The 16793-nt window shown below is 35.9% G+C and overlaps 4 protein-coding genes and 1 non-coding gene across 5 annotated transcripts; 3 read left to right on the plus strand and 2 right to left on the minus strand.

Annotated features, from left to right (window-relative positions):
- Positions 1-391: 391 nt before the first annotated feature.
- On the minus strand, positions 392-464 carry TRNAA-AGC. The gene has a single exon. It is a non-coding gene; the product is annotated as a tRNA-Ala (tRNA).
- A 95-nt stretch (positions 465-559) lies between these two features.
- Positions 560-5458, plus strand: LOC111455799 (photosystem II stability/assembly factor HCF136, chloroplastic-like). Its single transcript, XM_023097413.1, has 9 exons — positions 560-936; positions 1486-1721; positions 2217-2347; positions 2585-2717; positions 2893-3015; positions 3469-3543; positions 3786-3901; positions 4668-4752; positions 5104-5458. Exons 1-8 carry the CDS (start codon positions 633-635, stop codon positions 4732-4734), a joined length of 1185 nt encoding a protein of 394 aa, XP_022953181.1. The 5' UTR covers positions 560-632; the 3' UTR covers positions 4735-4752; positions 5104-5458.
- Positions 5459-6902: 1444 nt separating this feature from the next.
- LOC111456405 lies at positions 6903-10152 on the plus strand. Its single transcript, XM_023098250.1, has 3 exons — positions 6903-7512; positions 7933-8060; positions 9243-10152. The coding sequence occupies exons 1-3, from the start codon at positions 7297-7299 to the stop codon at positions 10033-10035; spliced, it is 1137 nt and encodes a 378-aa protein (XP_022954018.1). The 5' UTR covers positions 6903-7296; the 3' UTR covers positions 10036-10152.
- A 1392-nt stretch (positions 10153-11544) lies between these two features.
- On the minus strand, positions 11545-12925 carry LOC111456227 (60S ribosomal protein L44). Its single transcript, XM_023098041.1, has 4 exons — positions 12867-12925; positions 12078-12257; positions 11902-11976; positions 11545-11759 (listed from the first exon to the last, which is right to left on the minus strand). Exons 1-4 carry the CDS (start codon positions 12867-12869, stop codon positions 11700-11702), a joined length of 318 nt encoding a protein of 105 aa, XP_022953809.1. The 5' UTR covers positions 12870-12925; the 3' UTR covers positions 11545-11699.
- Positions 12926-14382: 1457 nt separating this feature from the next.
- Positions 14383-15413, plus strand: LOC111456417. Its single transcript, XM_023098267.1, has 2 exons — positions 14383-14721; positions 14821-15413. Exons 1-2 carry the CDS (start codon positions 14395-14397, stop codon positions 15370-15372), a joined length of 879 nt encoding a protein of 292 aa, XP_022954035.1. The 5' UTR covers positions 14383-14394; the 3' UTR covers positions 15373-15413.
- Positions 15414-16793: the final 1380 nt, after the last annotated feature.

Below are 16793 nucleotides of genomic sequence, written 5' to 3' on the forward strand. Positions count from 1 at the left end.
CAACCACCCTTAAAATTTGGAAAATAATAATTAAATTAGTTTAGCTACTATTAGTTCTAGAAACAAGGATTTTATTAAAAATAAATATAAAATATGTTATATGGTTATGATCATTATTTTTTTTTAGCCAATATTAATTTCTACAAATTATAGGTAATTTGTAACTATTTTTTATTTAATTTCATTTAAAATAAAGCTCAAAATCTCCTTGTTTTTATTATATTAACTACTTTACTTTCTTATATATAAATAAGTCTTCGGATAGCTATTTTTAATGAGGAAAAACTAATTTTTACCTCTAAATTTGACCATTTTTTATGTAAATCTTATCAAAATTCACTCACTATTTTTTTAAATTTTCACAAACAATTTGGAGAAAAATAAAATGATTTGGAGATGCGGGGTATCGATCCCCGTACCTCTCGCATGCTAAGCGAGCGCTCTACCATCTGAGCTACATCCCCCTATGTTCTGTGCTTTCTTCTTTTTAATATTTATTTCTTTAAAACTTATCTATTTGTGTTCCAAGACGCTTCAAAATCACCCGCGAAGCCGTTGAGAGAAATTGTATTGGATAACGTGAGAGATAAGAGGTCGGCCAACTCTTCTCTGCTCCTTTCCTTTTCTCTACAATGGCGACTCTGCAACAACTCCTCAAACCTTCATGGTCCTCCTCTCTCTTTGCTTCCACTTCTCCACGCCATTCCCTCTCTTCAACCACTCCCAAAGCCTCTCTTCAGAATTCTATCATCAATCGCCGCCAGTTTGTTGCTGAGACGGCGGCCACGGTCTCTCTGTCGCTTTCTCCGTTTATTGCTCCCGTACCACCGGCGAAGTCTGAAGAATCTCTATCGGAGTGGGAGAGACTTTACCTTCCTATAGATCCTGGCGTTGTCCTTCTCGACATTGCTTTTGTGCCCGATGATTTGGACCGTGGTTAGTTTCGATTGCTTTGGTTTTCTTTTTCCTGATTGTTCATTGATTAAGAAATGCACGAGAATTTTGTATTTGTTTTTTTTTGCTCCGATTTTTTCGAGTCGCAATTTGGGAGCTCACTGCTCATTGTAATTAATTGTTGGAAACATCTGGAGTTTATGAACATTTGTACATTAAACAGTTATTAGAACGTTTAATTGTCTGTTGTTTTGTCGTCTCTTAGGACTTGAACTCTATTCTAGTTAAGTTAAGCTGGTCTTGTGAAGCTTTCCAATTATTTTTATATCAGTTTCTTCATCAAGAATTTTTTTGGGGGTGGCGAGCTGGGGATTTGGTGACTAATTGAATTTGTGGAAAGAAATTTCTGATGTTCATTTTTTGTTCATATGTTTTGATCTACATTTCTGATGTTCATTTTTTGTTCATATGTTCTTATCTACATTGTTGGGGATTACGGATTTTGTAAAGGCTCCTGACTGTTGTAATTTGTAATTTCTCGTTCGCCAATAATATGCCATGAAATCATTTGACACTTACAGACCAATGCAGGCTTCCTTTTGGGGACTAGGCAAACCATTTTAGAGACGAAAGATGGTGGAAGAACATGGGCTCCGCGTTCAATACCCTCAGCCGAAGAAGAAGACTTTAACTACCGGTTTAATGCTATTAGCTTCAAAGGAAAGGAAGGATGGATTGTTGGCAAGCCTGCAATTCTGTTGTACACTTCGGATGCTGGAGAAAGTTGGGAAAGGATACCTCTTAGCGCTCAGCTTCCTGGAGATATGGTAAATTACTATTTCAAATATGACCATGCTTGAATTTTTGTTTGTTCTATTTTTAGACTATCCTCAAATGCTTGGTCGGTTGAATGATACGCTTTAGCCTTTTCTTTAGCAAATGTAGTTATAATGCTCATTTCATGTCGCTAAGTTAAGACCATAGGAGCACGAACCTATTATTCACAGCAACAAAAAATGGGTTGTGAGATCCCACATGTGTTGGAGAGGGTTACGAAGCATTTCTTATAAGTTATAAGGGTGTGGAAACCTCTCCATAACAGACGTGTTTTAAAACCTTGAGGGGAAGCCCAGAAGGAAAAGCCGAAAGAGGACAATATTTGCTAACTGTAGGCTTGAGCGGTTACATGTGCTCATTACAAATTAAGATGGAAATTTTGATTGTTTTAAGTATATCTACAGGTATAAATTAATCTGTTCATTTCTGCCAGAAAGTGCTTATATTAAACTCTAAAGTGGGTAATTCTACTCTAAAACCTTCAGGTCTACATTAAAGCAACTGGAGAAAAAAGTGCGGAGATGGTTACTGATGAAGGTGCAATTTATGTTACATCAAACAAGGGTTATAACTGGAAGGCTGCGGTTCAGGAGACTGTTTCTGCCACTCTTAATAGGTGAGCTTCTGCAGGAGAGAATTTTCTATTCTATTAGTGTTGAAGACAAAAGCCTCGTTGTTTAGAATTTTACCTTGAAACCGTCGTGGAATAATTCATAGGCTGATAACTGATAAGATTTTACTGGCTGCTTGTGACAGGGAATCATTTGGGCCACAGTTCACTAGTTTAGCTCATTAAAAGGAAAAATTCAATCCCGATTATGAAATGCTAATATGGTTTCTTTACCTTTTTCAGAACCGTTTCTAGTGGTATAAGTGGTGCAAGCTATTACACTGGAACCTTTAACACTGTCAATCGCTCTCCCGATGGGCGTTATGTAGCTGTTTCAAGTCGTGGTAACTTCTATCTCACCTGGGAGCCCGGGCAGGTTTAACTTCTGTATTTCTTTTACTCTTTGTCTCTCTACCTCTAAGTGTATTGCTTTCAACTGGTTGTGAAGGCAGTTTGCTCCTGCTAAATAAACTGTTGAGTGATGAGTTTCTTGTGGGGCTTAATCGCCATATTTGTACGACTTAAAAACTTGGTTTTATTTGCAATGCCAGCCATTCTGGCAGCCACATAATAGAGCTATTGCAAGGAGGATTCAGAATATGGGGTGGAGAGCTGATGGTGGTCTTTGGCTTCTTGTTCGTGGAGGAGGACTTTTTCTTAGTAAAGGGACAGGGGTAAGTAAAGTTGAGGACCGTTTATTTGCGTTTCTCGTCCAGCCACCCTAATGGAAAATATGAAGAATGGTTTACAGTTGCAATATGGTTTGATTTTTACTAGTTACTCAAGCATTGAATATTGTATATGAGGTTGGAGCTTTAGGCTTTTGGTTGCATAATAACTCAATAGTGGAATCCTATAAACACGATGCTTTTCAGATTTGCTTCTATTAGAATTTTTTTTGCAGTTTTTTCTTTTCTTAATCAAAATGATGAAAACATAGCATTTGAACAGAACTAATTTTTCATCATATTCATGATTTTCTTGAAAATAGAGTGACAAGTAAGTTCTAGACTGTCATTGTATAGGATATATCTACACTGTTACTTCCCAGAGTTTCAGCTAGACCTCTCAGCCAACTCATGTTATATATTATCTGCTTGTTGAATTCAATATGTTTAATATAACAGATCAGTGAGGAGTTTGAAGAAGTTCCAGTTCAAAGCCGAGGTTTTGGCATATTAGATGTTGGTTTTCGTTCACAGGTAATCTTTTAAGATCACTAAAATGCCTATACTTTTGTGCGTCTGCATTCATATTTGAAGACTTCTGCTAATATTGTGATTGAGATAGAAATCTGAATTTCTTTGTTGTAAATAGCTAAAGTTGACCTTCTTGGAGGCGAACTTAATGAATTTCGTTGATTTGCATAAACAATTACATAAGGGAAGGGCCAGACAGAAGCCTCAATATGATTATTTAGTTTTTGATTACACGTGCTGTACAGGAAGAGGCTTGGGCAGCTGGAGGAAGTGGAGTACTTCTGAAAACTACAAATGGTGGCAGGACATGGACCCGTGATAAAGCAGCTGACAATATTGCAGCCAACCTTTACTCTGTAAAGTGAGTATGATCATCCTGTAAACTTGAGTTTGTTTTACAATTTTTGAAATTTGAAACTACCTCCTATTCAAGTGCTTACTTCATAGATCATCCCTTTATGAATTCCGTTTATGAATTCTCTTTCAATGGCTGTCTCCCTCTGATGAATAAAGTGTTAGAAGAAGAACCATTGTAATAGTCCAAGTGAGCTTGCGCCCGCTGCTAGCAGATATTGTCCACTTTAGTCTTTTACATATTGCCGTCAGCCTCAAGGTTTTAAAACGCGTCTGTAAGGGTGATGTTTCCACAGCTTTATAAGGAGTGTTTTGTTCCCCTCTCCAATCAACGTGGGATCTCACAATCTATCCCTTTGGAGATCCAACGTTCACAATATCTGCTAGTGGTGGACTTGGTCTATCACATCTATACCTTGCATCTTCTTTAGGGTCTTTCCGGGTGAGTTTGGGATCAATTTTGGGAGGTGAAAAATGTTCTTAACATGTTGAAAGCACTTTTCAGAAACTTCATAGTGCCTAGTTACATACTTGAAAATAATATTAATTTTTTTAAAACACTCGAAGTGCTTTCTCACACTTGGCATTAGAATAATATCAAGTTGTGTTGCCAAGAAAAGCCCAACTCTTCCGATCAGGCTGCAAATACAATGCAATTGTACTATAATTTTGCCAAAGAAATTTAGGGCGATGAGTTTAGTAGTGAGCATGAATTCTGTACTTTCGATTTACCTTCACAAATTTTCGATTTTAATCTATATACATCTCCGCAGGTTTATAAACGATAAGAAAGGCTTTGTGCTCGGAAATGACGGGGTGTTACTTCAATATCTTGGTTGAAGCTTGAGATTTTACTCGGTAATTAGTACATATCCCCCTTTTCCTGCTTCTCTTTGAATTTTCTTCATCATAGCCTCTTAGCCACTTGGTGTCACTGTTTAATTCTCCTGCTTGTAAAAAGAAGAAAAATTATTGGCCATAATCAATTGAAATTTGGAGCACAGTGTTAAAATGTTCATTGTAATTGTGATGTGGATCTGTTTGATTATGTTTTCTATTTTCTAATATTTTTGCTTTGATTTTGAAAACACTCATAAACTTTTGACACCAAAACAGAACCGAAAGGTGGGAGTAATGTTTATAGGGTTAACTTCAAAACCAAATGATTATCAAACGGTGCCTTAACTTTTCGACACTGTTCTTACTCAGGTTACAGAATCAGATTCTATATGATGCTTGCGATCGAAATTTTGTATCATTAAATCATAGCTGCATTCTTGCTTCGGATGATGGGATGAGGTACTAATGCTACCGAGTTTCGTATCTTTCCTCGTTTTTTGCATTTCTGAAGACGCTTTCATTCGAAAGAGTCAATTTCATATATAGTTTTCATTCTTGTTAATATTTGTAATTTAAATGTATACTTGTTCATATGCCCATTCAACAATGATGAATTTGGAAGTTGTAGATGTTTTTTCGTCCTTTGATTTTTATAGAACATTACTGTACATTTCAATTCCCCAATTATAACAATGATATAAACTCAGATTTGGGGATTCCTTTGCATTTGCTCTTTTGATTTCAGCCATCTTGTCAATTTAACACCGGGATGGAACGGTTAAGATTAGATTTGATTTAGTTATTTAGATTAGATTTGATTAGATAACTTTTCAATAAGTGAGATTGAAGAGAGATTTCTCTCCTTCTCTTTTCAATTTTCTCTCTCTGTTCCAGACAAAATTTATATTCTTTCTTTTTAGTTCAAATTTGCAACTTCTGCCATCTCTCATCTTCTTACTTCAAGAAATGTTGCATTATTACTTTCATCAAAGTTTACTACTTATCTTTGAAGTATATATATTTTTAGAATTTTATATAGAAATCAAAACTTAAAAGACTATATCATTTATTGATTATCTCCAAACTTAATTTAAGTTTTAAAATAAAGCAGCGGATTCAGTAGCCCGGGCTGCAACAAAGGCTCAGTGTCATTATGTTAATAAAAAGTGGCTTGGGGATGTTACAAATTGGTCTACTACCGAAACGAGATTTCATAAGTTTAGGGACTTGAGAACGGAACAAAAGTCAGGGGGACTCAACCGTCTTCTAAAAAGGGATGCCGCTATGTTGAAGAGACAATTATCTCACCTGCAAACATATCTGGGTGAAATTAAATATATGACGGGGTTACCCGATATTACAATAATCGTTGATCAACAAGAAGAATATCGGGCTCTTCAAGAATGTATCACGTTGGGAATTCCAACTATTTGTTTAATTGATACAAATTGTGACATGAATCTCGTAGATATTTCGTTTCCAGCGAATGATGATGCTATAGCTTCAATCCGATTAGTTCTTAACAAATTAGTATTTGCAATTTTTTAGGGACATTCTAACTCTATACGAAATTATTGATTAATAATAAGATAAATCAATTTTTGGGTAAGTATTTTTGAAATGTATACCAACCATAAGAGTATTTTAATTTTCTTTTTAAAAAATTTAAACGTGTTTTTTGAATCTTAAAAAAAAAATTATTAATTAAATTTTTAAAAATGGAAGAGTATTTTTTTAAATATTTTTAAATGATTTCCATTTCCATATAAAATAAGGGTATTTTTTTTTATTTTAAATTTATGGGTATTTTTATCAATTCAATATCTATATTTTAATATAATTTATAAAATATTTTTGAATAAAATAATGTTTTTACTTTTTTTTTTTTTTAAGCATAGCCATTGCTGTATATTATAACCTTCACAAATGGGTAATTGACTATTTTAATGTTAAAGTTCTCCTAAAATTTCATTGGTGTAATTTGCATTTTTAAAATATTTAAATAATTTAAATACTAAAAATAAATTAATTTTACAAAATTGCCAAATGTGAGGCTTCGATTGCGTTCTCCAATTTAAAACCAACGTTGATTTCGAAACATATAAAAAGGGCGCGGGAAAATTTTACGCCATTGTTGAATCGCAATTCTGGTGAACACAACAAAATAATCAGATGAGTCGAAAATCTTTGAAGTTTCTGAGTTCTCCAATCTCATCTTTGTTGAATTTGATGGAAGAGTGCAATGTAAGTGCATGAAATTCGTTTGTGATTGGAGATGAACGGAGGAAAATGAGGTTAGTTTCTTTCTCTTTCCCGGAAAATTTGGGGACGACGTTGATCCAGATGAATTCGTCGAGGATTTTGCCACATTTATCTTTAAGAAGATTATAGAATACGTTGAGCGATCTCTCGATTTCCATTTTCTGCTAGTTTTGAAAATTCTTCCATGACGCACGCGATTATTGTTCCTCCTAAATCCTCGTTCTGTTTATTCTAGATCTCATTTTTTTCACCTTGTTCTGTTTATCAATGGATTCTGGATGGTGAATTTGAGAGGAGCGGATGGAAAAAGGAAGGGGAAGTTACGACGAAAATCGTGATTGCAATCTTCTTCATAGCAACGGTGGTATGAATCGGACGCAAAATAACATGGACATCGATGAACCGAGCTCTACAGATTTGTCGTCGATTTCATTGTTTTCAGGCGTCGGCTTCATCGAGCACCCTGTTTCGAAGTACGATACTCTTGCCGGGATTGCCATCAAGTACGGCGTCGAGGTAATTATGCTCTGAGATTGTTTATTGTTGATTTGTTCGTTTCTTTCATGTCTTGCTTTGTTGATTAAAGTTGATCTACATCTGACAATTGGAGGACGCTGTTCACATATTCTGGATTTAAATGCAGAAAGTAATACCTAAAATAAGTAGAACTTCAAAATTTAAATTGTTTTACAAAATTTTTGGAAGTATCCGATTTCAATTTATAGTTCTTTTAATAAATTTAAATTTTATAGGATCTTAAACATTTTTTATTTTATTTTGTATCTAATAAATTAGTCGAATAAAAAAACTATACTGGAAGAACTTAATTTTCTACTTCTCATGATTTATCATATCACGATTACCCTCAACTCCGATCACAATCTATCAAATATGTTCTATGCGTTTAGTAACAACATAATTATGTATATATATTAGGTCTCGGACATCAAGAGAATGAACTCATTGGTTACAGACCATCAAATGTTTGCTCTCAAATCTCTACAGATTCCAACTCCTGGAAAGTTCCCTTCCCCTCACTTATCCAAGGATCTTGACATTTCCAGGTTTGTTTTCTCTGGTTTCATACGTGAATAGTGTAAACTGTTTGAGTTTCACAATTAGTGCCAATCTAATCTGATTTTCGGTAATCGCTCAAGCCTACCCCTAACAAATATTGTCCTATTTAAACTTTTCATTCTAGGTTTTAAAACGTGTGCTAGGGAGAGGTCTCACACCCTTATAAAGAATGCTTCTTTCCGTTCTCCAAGATCTCACATTCTCCCTCTAGTACTTGTAAATCTAATCTTTTGATCCCAACCTAAAAGTTGATTCTACTCACTCAGGTTGATCTTTGATTACATTTGTCAATTTGAGCATAGTTCAACTTGATTCCCTGCCCCACCTCAACTACTCATTTTTGTTATGTTGAGAGTTTCACAATTAGTGCCAATCTAATCTGATTTTCGGTAATTGCCGAAGCTTACCACTAGCAAATATTGTGCTCTTTAGACTTTTCATTTCAGGCTTCAAGGATTTTAAAATGTGTGCTAGGGAGAGGTCCCACGCCCTTATAAAAACTGTTTCGTTCCCTTCTCCAAGATCTCACATTCTCCCTCTAGTACTTGTAAATCTAATCTCTTGATCCCTCACTTAAAAGTTGATTCTCCTCCTGCCACTCACTCGAGTTGATCCTTGATTACATTTGTCACTCATTTGTCAATTTAAGCATAATTCAACTTGATCCCTCACCCCAACTGCTTCATTTATGTTAGGTTGATAGTTTCATAATTAGTGCCAATCTAGTTTGATTTTCGGTAATCGTCCAAGTCTACTGCATTGTCCTCTTTAGACTTTTCATTTCAGACTTCCCTTCAAGGTTTTTAAAACTTGTGTTAGGGAAAGGTCCCACAGCTTATAAAAAATGTTTCGTTCCCTTCTCCAAGATCTCATGTTCTCCCGCTAGTGGTTGTAAATCTAATCTCTTGATCCCCACTTAAAAGTTGATTCTCCTCCTGTCACCCACTTGGATTGATCCTTGATTACATTTGTCACTCATTTATCAATTTGAGGATAGTTCAACCTGTAACGGGTCAATACAAACATATCTTGGAGTACCCACCACCGAAAACAATTATATAATTAATTAGGTTGCATGATTTTGGTTTGAAGTTAGTTATTTGGTGTGTGGGGGTATTCATGCATATAATATTCCCGTAAATCTCTGCTCATGTGTGAGCTTTCTACAGGAACAGTAATTGTGAGCGAAATGCAACTCGGTTCATGTCCTTTAATCTGTTGGACTCATTCCAATCACTGAGAATCAAATCCACCAAACTCAAGGCTCCTTCGGAAGCTCATCATGCGAACATTCCAACAACCAGTGAAACCACTGCCTACAGAAAAGGGGAATTCAACCATGGGGGCACTACTACTACTACTACTACTCATCCCATGCTGGCATCCTCCCATAATCCTCATCAAAACCGCCATAGAAAATCAAGAAGCTTTGCAAATGGTTTTCATTTTGAAAACGTTGAATTCACCGATATAATTTCCGCATCCGCTCCGTCCGGAGCAATCGACTCGACCAAAGGGAGTGAAAAACTGGTGAGGAGACGCCAGAAATCCATGGCGGACTTCTCCATTGCAGCCGATAGCGTTTTCAACAAGACTTACATCAGCAATGGTGAATGTTTTTCAATGACAACGAAGAACTTGGATGTGAGACTGGATGGGGGTTCAAGAATCAATGCTACATCAAATGGGGTTACTGAAGTGAGTAAATTGACACCCATTTTAACAGATGATGTGGGAGGAGGCTCGTTTATGGGTAGTAATGGGATGATGATTGGTGGAAGAAGATCATCAAGCACATGTAATTTGCAGGACACAGAAAAAGGTAACTCTTCCTCATCCATGTGGTCTACATCTTGGAGTTTGAAAACAGATCTTCAAGCACTCTCAACTGCAATGGTCACTAAGTCGATATTTGATGGGTTGCCAAGGTCAACAACTAGGTACAAAGCTTCAATGGATTGATAATCATCCACTAGCAGATCGATCTAGCACTTGTGCAGCTCAATCATCTAAGCCTTGTTTATTTGTGATTTCAAGCAAGGATTTTGAACAAAAACCCAGAAATTTTGAGTAATCTATGTGAGGGAAATTCATCATGTACACCCCTTAATACCATTTTAAGCACGATTGAACATCAATTTCTTTAAAAACATTACTGCCACAATTAGCTCATTTCATAAGGAAGCGCCTGCAAATTGCCACCTAATTAACCATAGTTCTACCTTCTATGGATGAGACGATTTATGTCGGAAAAGTACTTCCCTACCGTATCAATCTATCAAGAATTGAAAAGATCGGAAAAGAGATATTCGGTAATTCTATTCTCCTTTTGCTCTCTCAAATTCGGAAGTAATCCCAGTAATAATATGAGTCGTCTTATCATCATACTCCTACATGGTAAATCCGCTAGCATGTCCCTCACCAAGAGTTCCAATATGAGTCGTCTTATCATCATACTCCTACATGGTAAATCCGCTAGCATGTCCCTCACCAAGAGTTCCAATATGAGTCGTCTTATCATCATACTCCTACATGGTAAATCCGCTAGCATGTCCCTCACCAAGAGTTCCAATATGAGTCGTCTTATCATCATACTCCTACATGGTAAATCCGCTAGCATGTCCCTCACCAAGAGTTCCAATATGAGTCGTCTTATCATCATACTCCTACATGGTAAATCCGCTAGCATGTCCCTCACCAAGAGTTCCAATATGAGTCGTCTTATCATCATACTCCTACATGGTAAATCCGCTAGCATGTCCCTCACCAAGAGTTCCAATATGAGTCGTCTTATCATCATACTCCTACATGGTAAATCCGCTAGCATGTCCCTCACCAAGAGTTCCAATATGAGTCGTCTTATCATCATACTCCTACATGGTAAATCCGCTAGCATGTCCCTCACCAAGAGTTCCAATATGAGTCGTCTTATCATCATACTCCTACATGGTAAATCCGCTAGCATGTCCCTCACCAAGAGTTCCAATATGAGTCGTCTTATCATCATACTCCTACATGGTAAATCCGCTAGCATGTCCCTCACCAAGAGTTCCAATATGAGTCGTCTTATCATCATACTCCTACATGGTAAATCCGCTAGCATGTCCCTCACCAAGAGTTCCAATATGAGTCGTCTTATCATCATACTCCTACATGGTAAATCCGCTAGCATGTCCCTCACCAAGAGTTCCAATATGAGTCGTCTTATCATCATACTCCTACATGGTAAATCCGCTAGCATGTCCCTCACCAAGAGTTCCAATATGAGTCGTCTTATCATCATACTCCTACATGGTAAATCCGCTAGCATGTCCCTCACCAAGAGTTCCCCGGTAATAACAGAGTAACCAACTGCTTCTGTCTACTTCAATATCATTCGTCACTCGTGTCGTGTAGTATAGCAAAGCGCGAGAAAAACTCAAATTCGTTTGACAACTAAATGAGCATTCACTAGACAGCCAGATATGGAATGAAAATTAGTTTGACAGCAAAACAAGGTGATACATTAAACAAAATTCAACGTGTAGAAGTGTACCCAAGTATCAGAGCAACCAAACAAAAAATAAAAAACCCACAATTTAGACTCCCTAGACAGCAAAACATGGTGAATGACAACGTTAATGCGTCTAAAAAAGAGAAGTTCCCTTTCCCTTCTTGTCACCACCAATCTCAAAATGCTTGCATCTCTGCAATAGCAAACAAACATAAGGTATGCATTAATGAAAACCATATTCAAGGACAACTAAAATAAGAGATCTATCCAACCATATAGCTGATTGATATCAACAAGAGACACCAATGAATGAGAAATTTGCTTTGAATACACACCTTAATGGCATGCTGTGACACATGCTTGCAACCCTGGCATTGCAACCTTAGAACAATCTTCTTCGTAGTTTTGGCCTGGAAGGAAAGTTAAACTCTCATGATTGTTTATTCAAGGAAAATAAACAAAATCTGGTTTTGGGTTGAACAGATCAACCATCATGGAAAGAGATCTTCACCTTCTTATGAAAGACGGGCTTGGTCTGTCCTCCATATCCTGATTGTTTACGATCGTAACGACGTTTCCCTTGAGCAGCAAGGCTGTCCTTACCCTTCTTATATTGGGTAACCTTGTGCAAGGTATGCTTTTTGCATTCCTTGCTCTTGCAGTAAGTCTTCTTTGTCTTGGGAACGTTCACCTGTTTAGCAGAAGAGTTGAATATCATTCAGAAAAGAAACAAAGAATTATAAGATCATACATTAGAACAACTCTACATGAAACATAAAATTACTATACAGAAATTATTGTAGAGAAGAACATATTCGGAAACAACGCGCAAAAAATGCTTGAATAGAGAAGACAATTACAAACATATTCTTGAGTGAATTTCATAGTCAATCTACAATGCCATACCTAGTCTATCGAGTCTCACTTAAACCAAATCTACAGCATTAACAATCCTAAAAATTCAACATAGCTACAAGAAGAACTCACACTGAAAGGAACAGCATAACCTTCTTACAGACCAACAACGCCCTTCATAAATGCCAATAAACAACTCTAGAAGTTATTTTCAAACCAAAACAATTCCGATATTGATCAATCCATTATCCTAGAGTACAAAGAATTTTACGAGGCTTTAGCTTCCATCGTTCGGAATCAAACAGAATATGATTATAAAACGAAGAACAACAACCTTCAGTCATCCTGGTTGAAGTTAAATTCCGATCACCAAACGCAGGATAGAATCATGAAAAGAGTGAGAAAATCCAAACAAACAGCAAAAAACCGGTGGAAGGAAGATTACCATGATGGGCCCTGGACCTCACTACTTCTCCGAAGAAACCCTAATCGGCAAACGGATTGAAACAAAAAATTCCTCCTCTTTTATACTTGAATAACTATGGACATTTCAGTCCGATTATGGGCCATATTTCTGATAACTTTAGCCCACGGTCTATTACAAGCCCAAATATTTGGCCCAATTATGATTATGGGCCCAACGTGTATGGTATGAATTTCTGGTAACTCTAGCCCATTGGTATTTTATCTTATTTTTTTAAAGAAAAAATAAGTTTTTTTTTTATTATTTATTATTAAAGAGAAAAATTAGTTTATATCCCTCAAATTAGTTTAACTCTAACTCTAGTCCATTATTTATTTATTTTTATGTATGATCTGGATTTCTATGATCAGAGGACGAGTTTTTTGAGTCAGCTCACCTTCGTAGGATCATGACCCTTTGTCCCGGTCACTGTAACATGTGTGTAGTCCGAGACACAAGGGGCATGCACATAAGGTCAGAAGTTCAATTTCTCATCACAAAAGACCGAAAAATATTATTAAAAAAGAAAATATTTAATAAAAAAAAATTGTATTAATTAAAATTAAGTGAGGATGGGTAAGGTTTAGAGTCATGGGATTCACGACGAATCCCAAAACTTGTAGAGCTTTTATTTGGAGTCACATCTCCCCCTCACGTTCTCTCCCATTCAAAGCTTTATTTTGCATAATCTCTCCACGCGCTTCAACGCTCATCCAAAATACTTACTTAAATATCTTATTTCTTTCTATTAATTATTATATTTTATTTTCAAACTAATTCTTTATAATATATACAAACATTATATATCTAACTTAACTCATTCCATCCGATCCGATATTTGAATTTTCGTCACACACTTCAAACTATGGGATTTGAAGTATTTCATCATGTCGTAAATTTGAAATTCATAAATTTAATACTCAAAATTGAACCGTATTTCATATGTTTACTAACAACAAAATATATATTATTTATTTCGGCTCGTTACGTATCATCATCATGGGTAGTAAACCGCCAAGTGTCTAGCTCTAATACCATTTGTAACAGAAGAAACTCATCGCTAACAAATATTGTCCGCTTTGATCCGTAACGTATTGCTATCAGCCCCACTGTTTTAAAACTCCTCTGGTACTAAAAGGTTTCTACACACTTATAAAAAAAAATATTTTGTTTCTCTGTCCAACTAATATGAGATCTGGCATCCTTGCTGGCATACCACTTGTAATAGTCACTGCTAGATATTTTTTTGATTTGAGATATTTTTAAATTTAATTAAAAAAAAAAGTTTATTATTTCCAAAGTTTTATTTTTTATTTTTAGAATGTAATTTTGATTAAAATTGGAATTCACGTTATTTGATAAAATAATTTAGTTAAAAAATTGAATAATTGACATGTCAGCATGTGTGGACCCCACCAAACGCCATGGCTTTTGTACAGCTACACGCATATATCTTGAAGCGATGGTGTTCTTGAAGGCACTCGTATGCCAAAAACCTTCTCACGCTTCCATGGCCAAATCCCCAAATTCCAAATCTAACCCTCACCCTTTCCTCTGCTGCTTTGGATTTTCCGGCAAGCACCGTCGCTTTAAGCCTCTCAAACCTGCCGCCGCTCACCGGAAAGGTCCCATTTCTTGGATGAGGTTTCACTCCAAGCAGCCGCCGCCGTCGCCGTCGCCGTCAGTTCAGTTCAACCTGTCTAATACGGATTCCGACCGGCTCTCCTCAAAATCTATTTCTCCGACCGCCGCTTTTAACTCGAATGAAGATTTTACCGTCGCGGTGCCGGTGGCGACAAATCGTGCCGGCGGGGAGATTGTCACGAGGCCAGAAAATGTATGTGAATTTTCTTGGAAATTGTTTAATTTGTCTAAAATTAAAATTTATTTATAGTGACGTTAAAATTTTAATTTTGTATTTTTTTTTTAATTTTAGGTAAAAAACGACATCCTTCCCGAAAAAATCATTCGTGAAAGTTGCGAACAGTGGAACTCGCCAAAAAAACCTAGCGCTCGAAGTGAATCAAGATTCTCATTAACTCGAAAACTCGAGTCGTTTCGATCAGGTCGGTTCGCTCAACCCGCCTCACCGACGACAAAAAAGAATCTGAAATCCACCAGCCTGCATTCACCCACCATATCACTCCACCCGCCTCGCATAAACCAAGTCAAGGAACCGCTAGCAAGTATGCGGGTCGGGTTAAAGCCAAACAACGGCGAGACGAGGCAAAGGTACCAATCGATGGCGGGAATGTCAATTTTGATGATAACGTTGGTGATCATGGTAGCGTGGGGAAGACTATGTGCCATTTTATGCACGGCAGCTTGGATTGTTATGGTTACGAGCTTAAGGTCAATCATTGAAGATTATGATACAGTTCAATTTTTTGAATCGGATTCCTATTCTGAAGGGTTTAAGAAGAAATTAGTGGTTTTAAAAGGGTTTGTCTGCAGAAATCAGACTCAGAATCAATCCAAGAAATTTTAGAGGAATTAAAATTTTTGAATCATTTTTAATTATGCTTGATATGTATTTCAAATTTCTCCCGATTATGTTTGGAAAAATACATTTTATTCTATAGCATAAACTTGGTTACGATGTAATGTGAAATATCTATACGATAAATATATATTTAAATTTAAATAATTTTAGGCGAAATAATAAGATGCAATAATTAAAATTATTATTTATTTAAAAAATATATAAAAATGAAACATTGGGTTAAAAATTAAAATAGAATAAAATTTGGGAAATTTTTTGAATTTTTACATTTTTGTTGGGTGGAAGTTTGGAATGACCTAATTTGACTAGCACGTGTCTTGTAATACAATGCAAGTGAATATAAAAATATTCAAGAGGTAAATTTAAAATAAATAAATTAAGTAAATAAAAGAAAATAAATAAATAAAGTTTTCTAGAAGGCTTTTAATTAATTTACCACTTTTTTTTTATGCTTTTTGGTTGGGAAAGTTGGGCTTGCATTCCACATTTCCACTTTTTTTTTTTATATATTAAAAAAAATAGAATGAGCGTATAAAAAAAAATGTAACTTATCGAATGATCAAACTGCAACGGGGAACAAGCACGCTTGATATGACAAGGAATCACTACAAGGGAAGTAAGATTCGGATTACCTTGTTGATCCAATATCTCAAAACAAGAACATTGTTTGAGATTCGAATCACTCCACAAGTAAGATCGATCATGTCTAGCTTGAATGATTCTTGTTGATCAAATAGCTTGAATGATTCTTGTTGATCAAATATCTCAAGGCAAGAACACTTGCTTGAGATTTGAATCACTCCACAACCAAAATTGATCATGTCGAGCTTGAATGATTCTACATGCAACCTAAACTACATAGAATTGCAAAGAAACATAACAATTGGCTAAGGAAGCACAAATGCTCATCTTACTGTATTTTCAAGTCCACTTACAAATACAACTTACATGGCTTTGTGTTAAGGATATTTAGTAATAAATTATAGTTTACCATATATATTATATTTGATATTTTATTATAAGGCAAATATCTAACATTTGCCTTATTATTATAGATATCTTTCCATTTATTGTTATTTCCATTTATTACTATTTCTATATCCTTGTAATTTATTTGATTATAAATAAGATAACTTTCACACCATTTAGGTGGGGTGGATTCAGCAAACATTCACATGGTATAGAGTCATTTTGGTTTAGCAACCTAGATCCTTTCTTTTCAATGGCTTTTGAAATCTTCTACGGTTCTTCTCCACCACCACTGTTGTCTTTGATGCCGCAGGGGCAGTCATGGCTGTCACATGCAGAGTCGATTGATTATTCTTCGGCTCCACCTTTTTGACCTCCAAATCATCCTTCGCCATACTCTGTACATACAACCTCACCTTTTCCAAACATAGCCTCTT

The sequence above is a fragment of the Cucurbita moschata genome, unplaced genomic scaffold (assembly GCF_002738365.1).
Source record: "Cucurbita moschata cultivar Rifu unplaced genomic scaffold, Cmos_1.0 Cmo_Scf00018, whole genome shotgun sequence".
Lineage (NCBI taxonomy): Eukaryota > Viridiplantae > Streptophyta > Magnoliopsida > Cucurbitales > Cucurbitaceae > Cucurbita > Cucurbita moschata.